This window comes from Oreochromis aureus, linkage group 7 (genome assembly GCF_013358895.1).
Source record: "Oreochromis aureus strain Israel breed Guangdong linkage group 7, ZZ_aureus, whole genome shotgun sequence".
In the NCBI taxonomy this organism is placed as follows: domain Eukaryota; kingdom Metazoa; phylum Chordata; class Actinopteri; order Cichliformes; family Cichlidae; genus Oreochromis; species Oreochromis aureus.
Window position 1 is genome coordinate 7,947,174 of NC_052948.1, and position 17,323 is coordinate 7,964,496.

Genomic DNA, 17,323 nt, shown 5'->3' on the forward strand with positions numbered 1-17,323 from the left:
TGCGGTGCGTCCCAGTTCCAATGCGATGTATTTACCAGCAGGAGTAATGAAACGGGGGTGAGGGGCTTTTTCCGCAGCTTATTGGTGAGACCGCAAAAGACTGTGTGCCTAGAGAGGACTGACACAAACTTTCGGACCGCGGATTGAAGCGTCAGTTCATCTGTTTCGGTGGGTTTCCTTAGCCTCTGTTTTTTCTGTTTTCGAAACGTGACTTTGTCGCAGTTCGTTGATAGTGATTTACTGGGCAATGCTGAAAAGGAGGATGAATTTTGCGGAATTCACTCCTCTACCTGTGTTTTCCCTCTAAACTTCAACCTGGACAGGGAGGACTAACTTTAATCCAGCAAAGGTAAGACCGTTACGCAACGCTGATTATTCGCAGATTGCGCCGCAGCTGAGCCCGCTGTAGTTGCGTGTAAGGCGGAGATAACGGAAACATTTCTGTAGTAGAATTTAGTTGGGCTGCTCTGGACCCACTACAGCCCACTATCGCCATTTCTCCGGCTTCCTCCCACTCGACACCAACTACAGCTCGAGCTACACAAGCAGCTAGAAGGTGCTTGTTTTTGTCTCATGAGGTGTTTCAGCTCACAATTCTCATTGCGTTCTTTCATGTGAATTTTAGAAATATTGTCAGTTACAATCATGGGACGTGTTTTCAGTCTATGTTTGCCTGTGTTGTGTTGGGTTGCCCCTGGTTTTTCCACAGTATCGGGTAAACTGCAGCATCTTCTGCAAATATGTCAAGCGCGTATGTTCTCAAAAGTATGTATGCATGTTTAATAATGGAATAATCTGCATATAGAGCCACTTGGTTTATTCTGTCTAAAGCTCCAGTGCTTTAACCACTTTGACACACACAAACCAAGTGCAGAAGAATCAACCTGTGGAGTTGTTGCACTTGCACAATGTCTTATTCTCTGCAGCCTTGGAGAATTGCTTGGGTTTGGTAGCGGAATCGAGTCATTTGGTGGTCTTTTCTGCAAAGCACCATGAAGACCAGACTAAAAACAACCACCTACAGACTGGAAAAAAAAAAATATTTAATTGGCACTTTTTTTCGTGGCTGCCACTTCAGTTGCTCCTGTAAAAACCATTTGAGTTCCATAAACGCATACGCAAGAGTTTGACTCACAGCTGCAGCTTTGCAAACCACAGTAACATGTAAAAGAAATTGGCCAAAGGCCTCTGGTTGCCCCGCTGAGCCGCCGCTGTGCTGCCCTGCTGCAGGAGCCTGCTGCTTGGCCCTCTGGCTCTTTAAAGCTGGCTAGTGAGCAGAGAATATGGCAAGGGAACAAAGGCGGCATTATTGCTGGCTGAACGTGCTGTCCAGATGTTCCAGATTCTGCCAGCACTGACCTCCCAAATGGGGGAGGTTGCTTCAGTGCTTAATAGTTTAATATCAACCAGACGGAAAAAAAGAGAGAGGAGCAGCTCCAGGGCAAGGGGCCACTGGAGACATCCCAAGAGCTGTGGGTGCTGGGTGTAGCCTAACTGGATGGGGGTTTAATCCCAAACTCTAATATCTTCAGAAGGAAAACACAAATTCTAAGGAGGTGCTGGAAACATTTTTGTCCTTATTTTTGAGGTTACCTTGGTGGCTTGTGGCATTTACCTAAGGCACACACATTTAAAAAGCTTCACAAGCAAAAAGTATGTTGAATGTAATCCATTATCTTCTGCTACTTTTTCAGCGGACTTAGTATTGGTGCAATAAATGGACAACAACCGTCAATTGGGAATCCTCAGTTTGAGCTTTGCAAACGCAATTTTTCTGACCTTGTAATTATTAGTAGTATTGTAGGATTCATGTTATTTAGGTGCCATTACCTACTGTTGTATTTTCCATAGCCACCAGTATCACTATGCAAAGGACCCCATAGCTTTCTTATCTCTTAGTCACGGCCTATTGGATTCTCACAGCCCAGGAATGCATACCCTGTATGTTATCAGTTTCCACTCTCCAGGATCAAGGCCTTTCTCTGATCCTTACCATGCTCTGTGATGTTTACAATTGCACAGGACATTTTAAACACTCTAGGCTGCCATATCTGTGATGAGGAACTTCTTTATCTGGTCATCAGTGCAAGATGGATAACTTTTAGCCACAATTGTTCCATCATGTCATCATGTCTTACATCAATTAAAAACTTTTGCACTCACAAGTGATTGAAGGCCAGGGATTATACTTGTTTATGTAGTTGTAGCGCTTGACTAAAAGGGAAGCAATAGATTACTCCAGTTTGTTCCAACCCAGTCGCCTCCACAATAAAACCATCATTTGTCTCTGGCTGCTCACAGAGATCTATTTCACAACAGATCTGTTACCAATTACAGCAGAGTATAAATTGCTACTAATTGCATGCTGCTCTGCAGGGTGTGCAATTTGAATTAAAGTTTGGTAAGTAATAGGCTGGAAGGTTTAGAGAAGACTTTTGTTGCTCCAGTCTGTAAGAAGGATCCTATTGTATTTAGTTAACAGCAGTGTGGGGGAGTTTTAAATCTCAGGAGGCTTCTGCTATAAATCTTTATTAATAAAGACTCTTGAATATGAATTCCAATAATATTGCAATGCCTGAACCTCTGCTAGTAACATTGTTTACCACCTTGTTGAACAATGGTTAGCAAATATAGACAGGAACTGGAATTTTTATAAGAAAAATTTTATTTTATAGTCTTGTGTTTTGTTTTGTTTTTGCTGCTTTACAGGCCTTTTCCTCGGTGAAGCACACTGGCTTTGATGTCCCCTTGTTCAGCATACTGATAAAATGCACAATACACCTGCCAGATCGCGATGCCTGACAGACGCAGTTCCGTATTTAAGCTCTAACATTAAAACTCCTACAGTATTTCTGTATGCTGTATGTTACTGAAATGTGTTGGTTGTGCTGAAACGGTAGCATATGGTAGCTTGTTTTACAGCAGCAGCCAGTAGAAGCCTTTCCCTGCCAGCTTGGTGTGCTCCTGTAGGTCTGGAGAAGTGTCATCAGCAGCCGGCCAGGCAGGCTGCTCATTTCTGTTCGTACACCTCACTACTCAAAGAAGACTTCGTCATGAGTCAGTGATACTCAACCAATACCAGACCGAAACAAATGTGAGCAGTAACTAAAGTCATTTGGGGTTGACGTTTTTTCTGCAGCTGATCATGGCTCAAATGCGCTTAAGTAGAATTTGCAGAAATTCGAGTGTTTCTCTGTCTCGTGAAATGCCTCTCTGGCAAAACACAAGCTGCCCAAATCAGCAGGCGGGCATCTCCCCAGGCTGTGGCTTTGACTGGCCAGAGGAATGGAGCTTGCAGGGCTCAGGATGGCACTCTGCCCCGCACCGCTGTGCCTGTATCATCAGTTGGGTTTTCTGGGTTAATGGTAATGAATACAAATGTTGCAAGCCTGGACTAAAGCAAGTGACATTTGTAAATTCCCCTCTGAGTCTTATAGAGCTTTTGCAAAGAAGAGGCACTGAATCAGCCAGCAGATATTTCTAATGCCAGTGAAATGCAAAGTATTCCATGCAGTGGTCTTTTTAAAATCCCGCTCAGCCAGATGCCATTAGTCTGGAAGTGTTGCTATAGTTTTTTTTTTTGGGGGGGGGGGTTCTTCTTCCAATCAGAATGGCTGATCTCCTATTACTGCTCCACTATGACTGCTTTGCATCAAAACCTAATCAGTGCCTGTTACTGTTTCTACGTCCCCCTGGAAAAAGACTTTGGGTCTTTTGGGTGATGGCAGAAAAATCTAAGCGTCTGCATGTGTTGGCCGTTATTCATGTTCCTCTACGTCCTTCAAGCATTTAATGCCATTTAGGTTCCGTTTTATAAGAAGGATAATAGCAAGCATAATGTGCCAAGAATAGACTGAAACTAGATGACACAAGTGCACATACATACATAACACACACTGCAATGAAACTACCTGTTTTTGCTTTTCTGCTTTTTGTATTGCAGATAGGTAGAAAATTTTTCAGTCAGTATTATAGAAATTCTGAGGATTAAAAGATTGTTTTTGTTTTTTTTTTTTTAATTTAACACTTTGGCTGTTTTAAATTTCTAAAAACAAGCATTTTGAAAATGTCAACTTAAATCTCTGATAGGCTTTGTGGACCATCTTTTAAAACAGGAAATATTATTAAAAATCTACTTCTGTTTCTCTATTCTTGCATACCGTACCTTGTAGCACTGCACAACGTCTTGACCATATTTAGAAAAGCAATTGGCGATGGTGACTTTGTGGTTGTGGACAGGGGATATGTGGGGTGTACGGAGGTTTAACGGCGGGGGCGGGGAGGTGAACAAAAGAACCTTTTGACACAGGAGTGTAGGTGCATTGAAGGTTAGATTCATGGAGAGGGATACAGGTCTGCAGAGAAAGTATGCATTCATTCTGTTGCTGTCCTTGAAGTGCATGTTGACGGATGCCTCCATGTAGATTCTTGTTTCATGTGCGGTGCTTTGTCACCGGTTATTTACATCTTTGTGTAAGTAACCAGCTTTCATATGCATATCCACATAGCTGTTGGTATAAAAATGTTAATATTAAACAAACTTCATGAGGATGCATCTTTTCTTATATTTTGCTGTATTGTTCCACAGTGGAGAATACGGGATTCTGTCATTACGATATACATGCCGCGGCCATTTTACAGAACCGTGAGCACACATCCAAAACGAATCTCTACTCCCCTGTGTTATGATTCTTCCCGCTCTTTCTTTCCTGTGTTTTAAATTACATTTACATTCCTTCTCTGTTTCTGTCCACCCTGCGTAACTGAGTTAATCTTTCTTTCGTCGCTGCTTCCATGCAATTAGCTGTACAAAAGCAGGAACTGGCCTTGGGAATGTCTCCTGGCACTCTCTTCCTGCACCCCCAACAGACATGTACCTATTCATAGAGAAGAACAAAACAACAGCGTTATGGCCAGCTGGCCCTGGCATGCCAGCCTCTTTGAGTCACTCTCACTGGATTATTTCTTACCTTAACCTATTGCGAAAATAGCGCCACTCTACCTCCCACATTATTATTTTTCCCTTCTCAACTTGTTAACAAGTAGGAACTATACACTTTTGGCCTTGAGTACATGCAGACTAAAGACTTCCTGTTTCCCCTTGTTCTCTCCACAGTGAATTAATCAGAGGGGCTTCCGCTGCCCTGCCATTGCCACCTTCAGTAATGTTGGGGCCAGCACACAGCACCCGGCCCCCTTGCTTCTGACACAGCATGGAGCTCAAGGTATGGGTGGATGGAGTCCAGAGGGTTGTCTGTGGGGTCACTGAGGCAACCACCTGCCAGGAAGTGGTGATTGCTCTGGCACAGGCCATAGGTAAATAATCCCTATTTTATGAAAGCTACAATAAGCACACCTAAAGACGATCATTTAACATTCAGGAACTGTCTTGCGTCTCTTGATTCAAGTAGTGTGAATGTATTAGTATAGTCATGCATCAGTAAGTAACTGATTTCTGCACAAACATGTCATCATGAAAACATGAAAGGTTACACCTGCTGTAAAAAGACACTGATAATTGGCTAATAATAATAAATTATTTTTCTTATACATGTTGGCCCAATGGTTGAATAGTTTACAATTTTTTTTATACCACAAACACTGAACAGACAGTAACTTTCATCAAGTGTATTTTTATGCGTTAGCCAACCCACAAAGCTTTAATCTTGGTTTAAATCCCCTAAATGCCAAGTAAGTCCTAATAAAGTAAAAAAACAGACTTTCCTGCCTACATGCTAAGTCCCTGCAGAGATGCAGTGGGTCATAGGCTTTATTGGTACTTCCTTAGATCTGAACACCCTCCTCTCTCTTTCCATATGGCTCCTGCAAGAACAGGGGCACTTGAGCATACTGTATTGACATCACTTTCCACAAAGCCCAGGGTAGGAGGAGGAGGAGGAGGAGGAGGAGGAAGGAAAGTCTGACTCATCTCTCAGTCTCCTGCCAAACTGAGAAAGCAGCACTTCTGAGCCCCCTCCTTTGCTTTTTAACGCCATGTTAAGTGATCAGACATCAGTATTGATCTGGTACTTAAACCTTTTCTGTCTGCACTCTACTACTAAGTGTTGTGTCTATGTTTTCCTTAAACAGCAGAAAGCAGTTTCTTTGTTATAATCATTGAATGAAATGTACTGTGAAAGGGTTGCTCATTGAGCTGAAATCGCTTAATAACACCCCAACAATGCAGATCTGTGCAGCTCACATCCTGTTTAGTCTGAATGTTCTGTATTCCAGACAGTATTTTTACTGTATGTTCAGACTGTACTCTACAGTGTGAGACTCAATGCTCTTACTGCAGTTATAAAAAACACTATAAGGTGTTTCAGAAACCATGTAAATAAGCTGTGTGAAATTGTTAACTGTCATTGTTTATGCAGCCAGAAAAATCATTCCAATGAGATCATCATTCTAATCTGTGTGTGCTAATGGTTTAAAGGTTGAAAAGATTGTATACACCAATCAATTAAAACCACTTGCATAATATTTGTAGGTCTCCCTTGTCCTGCCAGAATATGGTGTGAAAGTGGGACTCTTGGCAATGGTATGCTGGTGGCAGGTCTTTAGGTTCATAAGATAGTTTTTCCAGCATTTCCCACAGATACCTGATCGGACTGGGATCTCTGGAGTTTGAATGCTAGATGCACATCTTTCAGACTTTGTCGTCTCAACATCCAGTTGAATATTAGGACCCAAGTTTTCTTAGTTGATGTTTGGTCTATGTTGATCACATCACGGCTGCATTTCTATGACTTTCTTTTAGAGATTTTCTAGCAGCAGGTGTCATGTAAATGTAAATGTGCTATACTGTGTTCTTTTCAGGTCGCACTGGAAGATACACTCTAGTAGAAAAATGGCGCGACACTGAGCGTCACTTAGCCCCTCACGAAAGCCCCGTGGCTTCCCTGAACACTTGGGGCCAGTATGCTGGTGATGTCCAGCTGATCCTGCACCGCACAGGCCCTTCACTGACTGAAAGACCCCCCTCAGAAGGTCCCCCTCTCAGGGGACCAGAACGCGGTCTGCATCGACAAAGCCTCCCTCCGCTTGCAAAGCTTCGTCATCCCACTGATCGCTCCCTTCGCCGCCGTGAACCCCGCCGCAAGTCTCTTACATTCACTGGTGCACCCAGAAGCCTTAGAGAGATACTGAGCGGAGGTCGGATTGGTGAAGCCGAAGCCAAACGGAGGCTTCTTCTAGGAAATGGAGGAAGTCTTCACCATGCAGGACCCACTATCGGGACCACGTCCCCCAGCCTTTGGGCCTGCCGCATGGAAGATCTGGTCAGGCTGGTCGGTCTGCAGAGAGAGACTCTCAACGTGTTGGAAAAGAAGCTTGAGGCCTATGAAGCTGAACTTCAAGTCTGGGCTGAAGGACGAGGGGGGCGTGGTGAAGGGTGCGCTGGTGGAGGGTTAATAGAGGAGATCCTGAGGTTGGAGAAGTACCTGAGGAAGAATGAGGTGGAGATGGAGGAAGAGGAGTTTTGGGCCACTGAGCTACAAATTGAGCTTGAAAGTGAGAGACAGCTGGAAGAAAGGCTGCAGGAGCTTCGTGGGCGTCTGCAGAGCTGTGAACTGGAGATTGAGGAGAAACTGGCAATGGTGCAGGTGTGTTGTATGTGGGAGCTTTTTTTGTTAGATCGGATTTGTGGGGTGGAAAAGTGTTTATCATTGTTTCTAAGGTTTTACACACTTTCTAGTCATGTTTTGTGTATTGTAGCATGTGGTTCCTTTCTTTTGCTTAGTTGTTTAGTTTTTTTTTTTCTTCCCCCTTCAGGGTGTAGAGGCAGGCCTGGAAGAAGAGAAACTGCAGAGAGAGCGGCAGGAGACCCAGTGGGTCAGTGAGGCTGAGGCTCGGGCTCAGGTCCTTAGGATCAAATCAGAATTGAAGGCACAAGAAAGACAAGCTGTCCAGCTGGAGAGCAGTTGCAAAGCTGTGGACAGGTCGCTTGGACAGAGTAGCAAGAAATTGCAGGTGAGAGACTTGCATGCAGTGTGCAAACTTTCTATCAAAACACTGCTGCAGGATGATGTAATTATAACACAACTCTGTCAGCAAGCTGTTATTTAGCACTGTTCCTCTAAGCTGTGACTTAGGGGAACAGTGCTAAACTGAGTGCTGAGTATTGCTTTCTCAGTTTAGAATCAATAGGAAACACTGATAACAAACAAGTGCTATTGTTCTATAAGACATATGATGTTTTTTTGTTTGTTTTTTGTTGTTTTGCTAATTAAAAAACATAATTTTGAGCATTTGTCTGAACTTTTCATGGAAAAAGAAGCTGTCTGAAGCTGCTGGTAATGCTTTGCTGGCTTCTGAAAAGTAATTTCTCCCGCTGCTTTTTATTGAAGGACATGCAGCACGAGCTGGAGCAGCTGACCAAGGAGCTGAGGCAGGTTAACCTGCAGCAGTTCATCAAGCAGACTGGCACCAAGGTCACTGTGCTGCCGGCTGAACCTGCTGAGGACGGAAGTACCCACAACAGCCCTGGTATAGGTAATGAAATTTTCTTCCAAACAAAGAAAACTCCTCAGAAGACACAAAATAGCTACTTATTCAATGGAGTAAAATGTGTAACTACAACTCCTTATTGCATTGTGGATGCTTTTGTAGCCAAGGTGTGGAGTCTGTAACATAGTGGTCTCATAAGCAGGCGATTTGAACTAATGGTATGTCAGAGTGCAGCGTGCCTTTGGTGGTTTTTCACATGCTTAACATGTGATCTTTTTTTTCTTTCTTTTTTAATGAAGTAAGAAAGTTCAGATTGAGTTTGCCTGCGCATTAATACAGTCAGTCTCTTCTATCAAGGCGCTCATTATTCTGCTGCCTCGTGTGTTAACAGCATGCTGAGTGAAAATGACTCTACTGTGTGTTTAAGTGTTTGTTTTCTTTGAGCTTAATCTCATTGTAAACTGTAGGGATTCTATTCACCTTGGGCCAGCAGGTAGAGACTAACTGCTGAGGACCAAGACTTGGTTTTAGGGATTCAAATTAGATTGGGTAGAAAAAGGTATCTCGATGGCTCTCCCTCACATTGTCCATCGACTGACCCGTTAAACTAGGAAGGCAAGGGTGCTAGGGAGCTCAGTATGCTCATGTATGTTCATAGGGAGCAAGAGTGAGTTTTCTTTATTATGTAGCATAAAAGCTTAAGTGTATGTTTGTTTGTGTGAGAGAAAGAGAGAGATTATCCTGCTGAAAACTGTGGTAGGTAAAGGGCTCAGACCTAGTTTATTACCCCCTTCAGTAGCAGTTTTAATCTCCACGTCAGTCTGGATAAAGGGAGATCTAGTATCAGTTGTTTGCTATGTTTATTTATTTATTCACTCCTTCACATCTTCAGAAGTTTCTGTGGTGGGTCATTGGACCAAAGCTCTCTCATCCTACAAGAAACCATCAGACAGCTGACACATAAATTCAGTAAAAAGGACTAGATGTTACAGTCCCTGATAATGCATTGTGTTATCAGGGACTGTAACATCTAGTCCAAAGCTCTCTCATCCTACAAGAAACCATCAGACAGCTGACACATAAATTAAGAGCACTCAGTGAGAAAGTAATACGACAAAGGAAATGAACCATCATCCAGCTAGTTGTTAAAAACCTTACGATACCAACCCACAGTTGGATATAACTCTTAAGTTTTGCAATTCAGCCTTTGTAAAAAAGGCATAAATATGATAATAATTAAGCCTTTATTCTCATGCATAGGAATCATTTGGTACCCCACATTCACACCTCCTTAAAAACTGAGCATTTATTTTTAAGTAAATAAAAACCTGGATTTTCTTTTATTAATACTGAATATTGAATCACTTTATTTAAATGAAGTCATTTGCTGAATGAATTGCATTTACTGTGCATATAGTGAAGCTGGTTATATGGTTTGGTTATACTGATGGTGTAATAATGTATGCCAAATTGGATTTGTGCTAATTGAATTGAACTGTTTATACCACTGGCTCTCTTAGATGCACTTCATGGTAATAGTTTTTCATTATGAAAAGTAATAACTGAGTGTTGATGATGATCTTCTTGTAACCTTCAGTGCAGAGTGTAAATCAACAAAGGCTTTAGTTCCTGGCCATTAAAATTAACTGCACTGGCTGATTCTTTGCATGGCCCACTCCTGCCCCCTGGTGCCCGTTTAGCGAAATTACACTGCATTACATCATCAGTATGTGTATGTTTTTAACTAATGGTTGTCATTTGGAAATCTCACCATTAAAATGTGCATTTATTCATAAGCTTTGGAGCATTAGTTGATTATAAATAAAGTTTTATATTTAAAAAAGTGCTACATGTTAGTCTTTGATGCCACTTGCCACAGTCCGATGCTTTTATCATTAAAATTTTGAAATGCCCTTGATAATTCGAGTATTATTTCTCATTTTGGTGATGTTTTTATATTTGTTGTCAGATTTAGTGCCCCTGTCTGGCTCGTTAAAGCGCCCTGTGTCGACCCACCCGATGCCCAATCATCTCCGGGCCCTTCACAGTCCTCTCAGCTCTGGTCTGAACCCAGAAGGGATCTATGTGTGAGATGGTTCTGCTGTGGAAGCAACACATCTTGCCCCGTGCCAAGATCCAGTTTCACCCCAGAACAGTTTTGTAAGTTGATATTTTAGCACAGAATGCCTCCGTAGCACACTACTATGCACTGTTTTCGTTTTCCTTCTCAATTAAGGCAACCTTTACCTTGAAGACGTAATCTTTGACTAAAAGGCATGAAGCACTTGGTTGGAATGAGAGATGGTTAGAAGCTATGGCATGAAAAACATGATAACAGAACCAATAAATTACCATGTAAACATCTGGCTTTTTGTTATAAACATATCCACCTGATGTACTCTCACTTCAGTACCTGCTGAATGATGTTTATTGTTTTCTGCATAGCATGGTGAATCAAAACTATTGCCTTTGGAATTTTGGGGTATGTGAACCTATGAACCTTATGTCTTTAAAATCAGCTGATTCTTAAATAAGTGAAGGATCTACTTTGAGTAAAATCGTGAACAATCCATCATTTTGCATATTAGAATCTATTCCTGCGATCTTTGTTCAAATTAAAACTATGCACAAATGCTTTCCTTACTGTAGAATGTTGCATTCTGTATGCACCAAAATGATGGCTTATTGTAAATATGTTTTCTTACTTTTCATCTTTATTTAGTGGATTAGTATATTTTATTACCAAGCGGTGCATTTACAGTCACACCAATGCTGTCCCTCATTCCTGCAGTAATATCTGCACACTGAAACAGTGTTATTAATCCTTTTACACTGATTTTGATTTTTGTTTTGTTTTTCTTCATTTTGTGTCCTCACACTATATTTTTGCCAAATGTGTTGTGCTTGTTTTGTTTCTTGATTATCATGTGGCCAAAGATAGGCAGGTCTTGATGCATGATTATGTTGTCCATATATGAATGTGCACAGCAACCACACTCCATTTAATCTGTTAGTTAGATCTAAAAATGGAGGCATGTAGTAATAGGGTGGATAGTTCCAGCTAAGCTAGTGTGTCTATTAGAGTTTGTTTGTAACTATGCGCATCAGAATAGCCAAGGTATGAAGCCCTTATTAAGTAGTAAATCGTGTGTGTGTGTGTGTGTGTGTGTGTGTGTGTGTGTGTGTGTGTGTGTGTGTGTGTGTGTGTGTGTGTGTGTGTGTGTGTGTGTGTGTGTGTGTGTGTGTGTGTGTGTGTGTGTGTGTGTGTGTGTGTGTGTGTGGACACAAACGTGCAAACTCCTTGGGTTGTAGTCCAGCTGCTAATTACATCAAAGTGCCTTATATCAATTCCACAGTGGGTGTATTCAAATAATGTACAGTAAATCTTTAGTGGGGCCATTTAAGGAATGAGCATAGCCAGTTTAGACCAAATGGGAGTAGATATTAGTGAGAGAAGCTCAAACGGCACAGCAACAAAGAGAAATCTATAGTATAATTTTTTTTTTTTTTTCTGTGGAAGAAAAGTACGTTAGTTTTAATGCTTTTTTTTTTCCTTTGGTGTATTATTGTCACCATAACAGTAGTGCTGTAAAATGAAGTAAACATTAGTTTAGATTTATTACTTGTCATGCAGCACATTTATACTGTAGTTTGGATCAGTACTGTCTCATAGTTATGGTCGTTGTTTACAGCTGCATATCTTCTAGAGAAGCGTAAGATGTCGACTGTACATAACCTGTTTTTTTTGTTGTTTTTTTCTTCCCTGCCTTAATATACTGCAAAGTGTTAGCAGATGTATGGCTGTAACAGGCTGCTGATATGACATGGATTGCATGGTTCAATAAACCATCTGACAAAATTAAATGTGTCACTGGTGCTTGATGTAAGTGTTAAAAACAGCCCATGGGTGTAAATGAAAAGGATTCTGTACAACGTTGTAAAGTGTTTCCGCTTTTCACCAGTAGGGGGAGACATTTACTTTGTAATTGAGGCAAACATGGTGGGAAATGCTCAGGAGTTGGGTTTGTTTACCTGCAAAAGAATGAAGTGAGGAAAAAGAACAATGTTAGAATATAACATGAAAATGAGCTGTTTAAAAAAAGATTGTGTTTTGGTGAAATGAAGTAAAAATACATTCATCTAAACTTTCAAGGGTGTTTTTGTTTGTTTTTTGTTTGTTTTGTTGTTTTTGGATTTTTAGTGTGGGTCTTATTCAATCAATAATGAAACATGCATAATGAACTTGTTTATACCAACTTGTTACCAAGATTGCTTTTAAAAAAAAGGTGAGAAACTGGAATACCATGTTAATATTAAAATAATATTGCGACAAGCCAATTAATGGCAACAACAAAGAATGGTTTTAACCTTGTTTAAAGTTTTTGACAGGTTGGAATGAGGCCCCCTTGTTTTTGATCAGCCTGTACAGACTGACTATAATCTCACTTCATCACCCCTTTTATCACATGACTTTTGTTTAAAGCCTTGGCTTACTGTACATTCCTCTGCTGTGACCTGTCAGCTGATGTGTAGCAATACATTCCACCCTTTGAACTTCTAATATTTTTATTATTCATTAATCCCATTATACTAATGCTGTCCAATATTTTGTATTGTTTCCCGTGACCTATATGTTACATGTGTAGGTACTTGTTATTAATAGACGATGACCGAAGCTGGATTTGATTGCACGTGAGACTGTGAAGACATGAAACACTGGTGTAGAATAAAAAGAAATCTGCAATGTTCAGGTTTTGATATTTATTTTACAACTCATCAGCAATAATTTAGAACAGCATATGTGTAAAGCATTAATGAAATGTGCAACAGATGCTCAGTTAAGTCTTAAAAAAAAAATCCATAGACTTCTACAACATTGACAAAGACATGTATACTTCTTGATATATTCACAAAAAACTATTTACAAACACACATGCCACTTTATAGAACAGCTGATAACAGATCTGAGGCAAAAACCCAGCTGAGGAAAACTACAAAAGCAATGTCATGTAGGCGAAATACAATGAGAAATCTGAAAAAGCAGAACAGCACTATACTTGCAGGAATTAATTATAAAAAAAGGCCAGGATAAAGTTCTTAAAATGACCAGACTTTCTTTCCCAGTTTAGTCCATTAAAAAAAACCTATGGATTTACATGATGATAGCACAGTATCCCAGATGATGACCTGATGTGTAGTTGGGTGCAGGTTTTCAAACTTGATTGTGATTTTAACCCCTGAAAGAGCTGGAAATCAGTGTGTTTTTTGTGAAATCTGGCAACTTGGTTAACTGCCACTTTACTGGATTCATCACAAAATATCCAATATCTCTTTTCATTGATGGAACAAAATCTTTTTTTTTTAATTTCAAGACAACACAATAGAAAGGTTCAAAGAGACCTATAGTTATTTACTTTAATGATGAGGTGACTTTTCAGGGTGGAGTGGGTAAAAGCAGAAAAAGTGCACTTAAAAGAGTAACTCAAAGAGCAACGTCATTCTACATAGAAACTTTAACAGCTGGGAAAATACAGGTACATTCAATATCAAAGATCTTTAAGGTGCTATCCTACAATGTTTCCTGGAGGTACAGAAGGTCACTGCATCTCTGTGCAGAAATGCTTCAGTCAGGGGATGTACAATATGCTGGTCAAGCAAATCCTTATGAATGAAGGCTTTGTCTCTCCATTAATGGTTTTATTACATCTGTTTCTTTCTCTTTTTTTTCTTTTTTTGCCACAAGGATACAGAAAGCAACGGAAACCAGAGTAACTTTAGTCGGAGTGAAATGAAGGAATTTATGCATAACACCTCTCCCGTGAGCGTATTACAAATGCTTTATTAAAACATGAGACTTTTATATGTGTTGTGTATGATGGAGATGGTGTCTGTGTATATTCTGAAAGGGGGATGCGTTTCAGTTCTCAGGAGGTACAGTAATGTGCCTCCCAGCTTACCCATGCAAAGTTGGGGATAGATGCACTTCCAGGACCACCCATTTTATAGGCCCCATTTAGTGCACATTTACATGGTAATGAATCTTTCAGGTAATAATATTTACAGTCAGAGTCAGCCAAGTTATTAATAATCTTGGCAGAGGTCAGTTGCAACTGCATACATCCAAAGAGACTCATTGACTGGAATATTGCGCACTGCTGCAGTACTCAAAGTTTTGGCACCAATGCTGCCATGTCAAAATAGTTTATCAAAGAGGATAAAAAAACTAACTCCAGCACAACACGGCCGTGTAGTGTCAATCATTGTCGATAATCATTCAGATTGTTTAATCTAGCATAAGTGCAAAAGGCACGCGCCGTCACAACTGTCCTCTCTTTCGCCAAGATATTTTACACGAGCAACTCTCCTGTGAAACCCCGTTTAAAACTAGCCTAATTATTTAAAAAATGAAGATACATAAACTCCTCGTCAGAATGCGCAGAGAGGTAACACGGACTAATTAGCTCCTCTGACACCCAGAAAACTGGTCGTGTGAGCTACTCTTGCTCTCCTGGGACGTGTCACCTACGTCACCCTCTCCGTCGTCACTAGCGGGACTCTCCTCGGGCTCCTCAGATGAGCCCGCGTCAGCCTCGAGTGACCCGTCGGTGTCTAGAGAGGGTGAGTCCTTAGACTGAGAAGCGGCTCCAAAGTGCGCAGACAGGCCGGGGAACGCGGCAGCAGCGGCCGCCGCCGCCGCCGCTGAGGCGTGAGCGGGATATAACCAAGGGAAAGGGGAAGCAAGGGCGGCCGCCGCAGGGTACATGTACTTTTCAATGTTGTTCTTGTCGAAAAAAGGCATGTAAGAAGCAGCGGCTGATGGGTTAATGAAGTAGAAAGGCATGCAAATCGGTGTCTGCTGTCCCACACTGCTTATTCCCATCAGAGAGTTCATAAACGCCACGTCGGGCCTGGTGAGGTCTGCGCCCCCTGCCCCGTTCCCTGGCCAGCTCATCTTTGGTTTTTTGGCAGCCCGCTCATCTCCGAACTCTTGCTTGATTTTCACTGCCTTTGGTCCCTGCGCCTTATTGCGCTCACATTCTTTATCTTTGCCGTCGCTCTTTTCTGCCTCGCCCCCGTATCCACTGTCCGTGTCTGTGTCATTCTCGTTGAGCTCTCCACCCTGGGTCCTCTGGATGACGGGGACACAGTTGGCTTGGCTGTCAGATTTCTGAGCATCCTGTGCGTCCCCGGCGGGCAACTGGTGTTGTAGTGGCTGCTCGCCGGGCTGGAACTGCGCCAGCACCTTGTGAAGGTGGTTGATCAGCTGCGCGCACCTCTGCTCCCGTGCCGTCCAGTTCTCAAACTGGCTCAGGTACTGCAGGACCTCTTTGGCACAGGCCTGGAATCCGGAGTGGAACGCATCCAGATCAGCGTGAATGGAAGATTTCATCGACCGGTCTCCTGCGAAGCAAGGAGTTTGAAGAGTAACAGATCATTATTCTCTAAGGTGTAGCGTATCATAACTAGTGACGAGACGAGGCTAGCGACTCAGACAAAGTGAACAGATGCGGTATTAATAGGAAGAATCTTGAAATACACAATAAACCATCCAAACTGAGTCTACTCTAGCTCCTCTTTCTTCCATTCCCGTGCTCGTTCTGCTATTTTAAACACGGAGATTAATGAAGTTTCCTCAAATCCGGTCAGTTAAATGATAAAAACCCAATTCCATTTAATTATTGTCAGGAAGTGCAGTTTCTGTACAAAACTTTATGTATGTGAGGACTGAGCTCGTTCATCTTACCATTCTGCAAAGCAATAATCTTCTGGTGCTGCTGCTCAGTGACTGCAGTCAGCGCGTTTAAGTGTTTCAGCGTTAACTCCAGGACGACTGCCTTCTCCAAGTGCCCGAGCGTCTGTGGAGAAAATCAGAGGTTGTGTTTGGCTGTTTACGAGGTCCCTGTCGTGTAAAGCCATGTCCTGAGCACGTATAAAACTTTTCATGATTTCGTGATCTCACCGACAGCTTGAGATGTTCGGGTAACAAATCCTTCAGCTGCCCTATACATTCGTTGATTCGGTCTCGCCGCTTCTTCTCTATCAACCGGTGTGGTAACTTGTATGCGTCCTGCTGACAAAATACGCGTGTTTAATTAATCAGAACAGGAACACGCTAGTAACACTATAACGCTAGTTATAGTGTGTTTCATATCATTTGTGATATTTTTAAGAAACAACTGTGAAAACAAACTACATATTAGAATAATAATATTTAAAAAAAAAAAAACAACGCGCGCACCTTCCCACCATCTTCTCGCTTTATTCCTCTTTTGGATTTACACATGTAGAGCGAGGGGTAATCCACCCTAAGGACACGGGGAAAGTGTCAGATTATTCACCAGGTCGTCATGACAGTTTATTAGGCATACTTTGACAGAGTTTGCCAAAAGCGATACTCACCCCAAGAAATCCGCGTGCTCCATGAACTGCCTGTCCTGTAAATGCGGTATTCGTTCATCCATCTCTCCTCTGGTGCTTCTTTTCTTCTTCTGAGCTTCTTTTGGGAATGTTTGTTATTCCAACGACCCACGCGCGGACGGCTGAGGCAGATAACGCACAGTGCGTGTCCTCCAGTGGAGCTGCGCGTCAGACTGATGTCTATAGTTCCCTGAGCTGCCACTTTGCAAAGCCGTCGGCTCTGTGGTTAGAGCGCACGCGCGCCTCCGGTTGGGAACAGCTTCCGACTCACGTGTAGGCTGCACCAGCACAAAGTCCGGTAATTAGACCTTGTCTGTAATATTGCAGCTATCGACGCTGCTTCTATGGCGACTTAGTCCAGGCCATTTTGACCAGGCTGCTGAAACGTGATTCGTGCGCAAAATGCAAAGGAGCAGACGCAGGCGCGTGGAGCGAGGCAGAATAATGATCCACAGAA

General features: G+C 42.1%; 2 protein-coding genes across 4 annotated transcripts; one reads left to right on the forward strand and one right to left on the reverse strand.

Moving 5' to 3' along the window:
• On the forward strand, window positions 1–12,312 carry LOC116335515 (ras association domain-containing protein 8). Of its 2 annotated transcripts, none has more exons than XM_031759238.2 (6): window positions 1–349; window positions 5,117–5,316; window positions 6,820–7,604; window positions 7,774–7,971; window positions 8,349–8,493; window positions 10,418–12,312. In XM_031759238.2, exons 2-6 carry the CDS (start codon window positions 5,214–5,216, stop codon window positions 10,537–10,539), a joined length of 1,353 nt encoding a protein of 450 aa, XP_031615098.1. In that variant the 5' UTR covers window positions 1–349; window positions 5,117–5,213; the 3' UTR covers window positions 10,540–12,312. The 2 variants fall into 2 exon arrangements, with proteins under 2 accessions (XP_031615098.1, XP_031615091.1); XM_031759231.2 differs by having other exon boundaries at window positions 1–168.
• An 882-nt stretch (window positions 12,313–13,194) lies between these two features.
• On the reverse strand, window positions 13,195–17,151 carry bhlhe41 (basic helix-loop-helix family, member e41). 2 transcript variants are annotated; one of them, XM_031759251.2, is made up of 5 exons: window positions 16,849–17,151; window positions 16,688–16,754; window positions 16,409–16,519; window positions 16,193–16,304; window positions 13,195–15,849 (listed from the first exon to the last, which is right to left on the reverse strand). In XM_031759251.2, exons 1-5 carry the CDS (start codon window positions 16,908–16,910, stop codon window positions 14,906–14,908), a joined length of 1,296 nt encoding a protein of 431 aa, XP_031615111.1. In that variant the 5' UTR covers window positions 16,911–17,151; the 3' UTR covers window positions 13,195–14,905. The 2 variants fall into 2 exon arrangements, with proteins under 2 accessions (XP_031615111.1, XP_031615120.1); XM_031759260.2 differs by having other exon boundaries at window positions 16,409–16,516; window positions 16,849–17,148.
• Window positions 17,152–17,323: the final 172 nt, after the last annotated feature.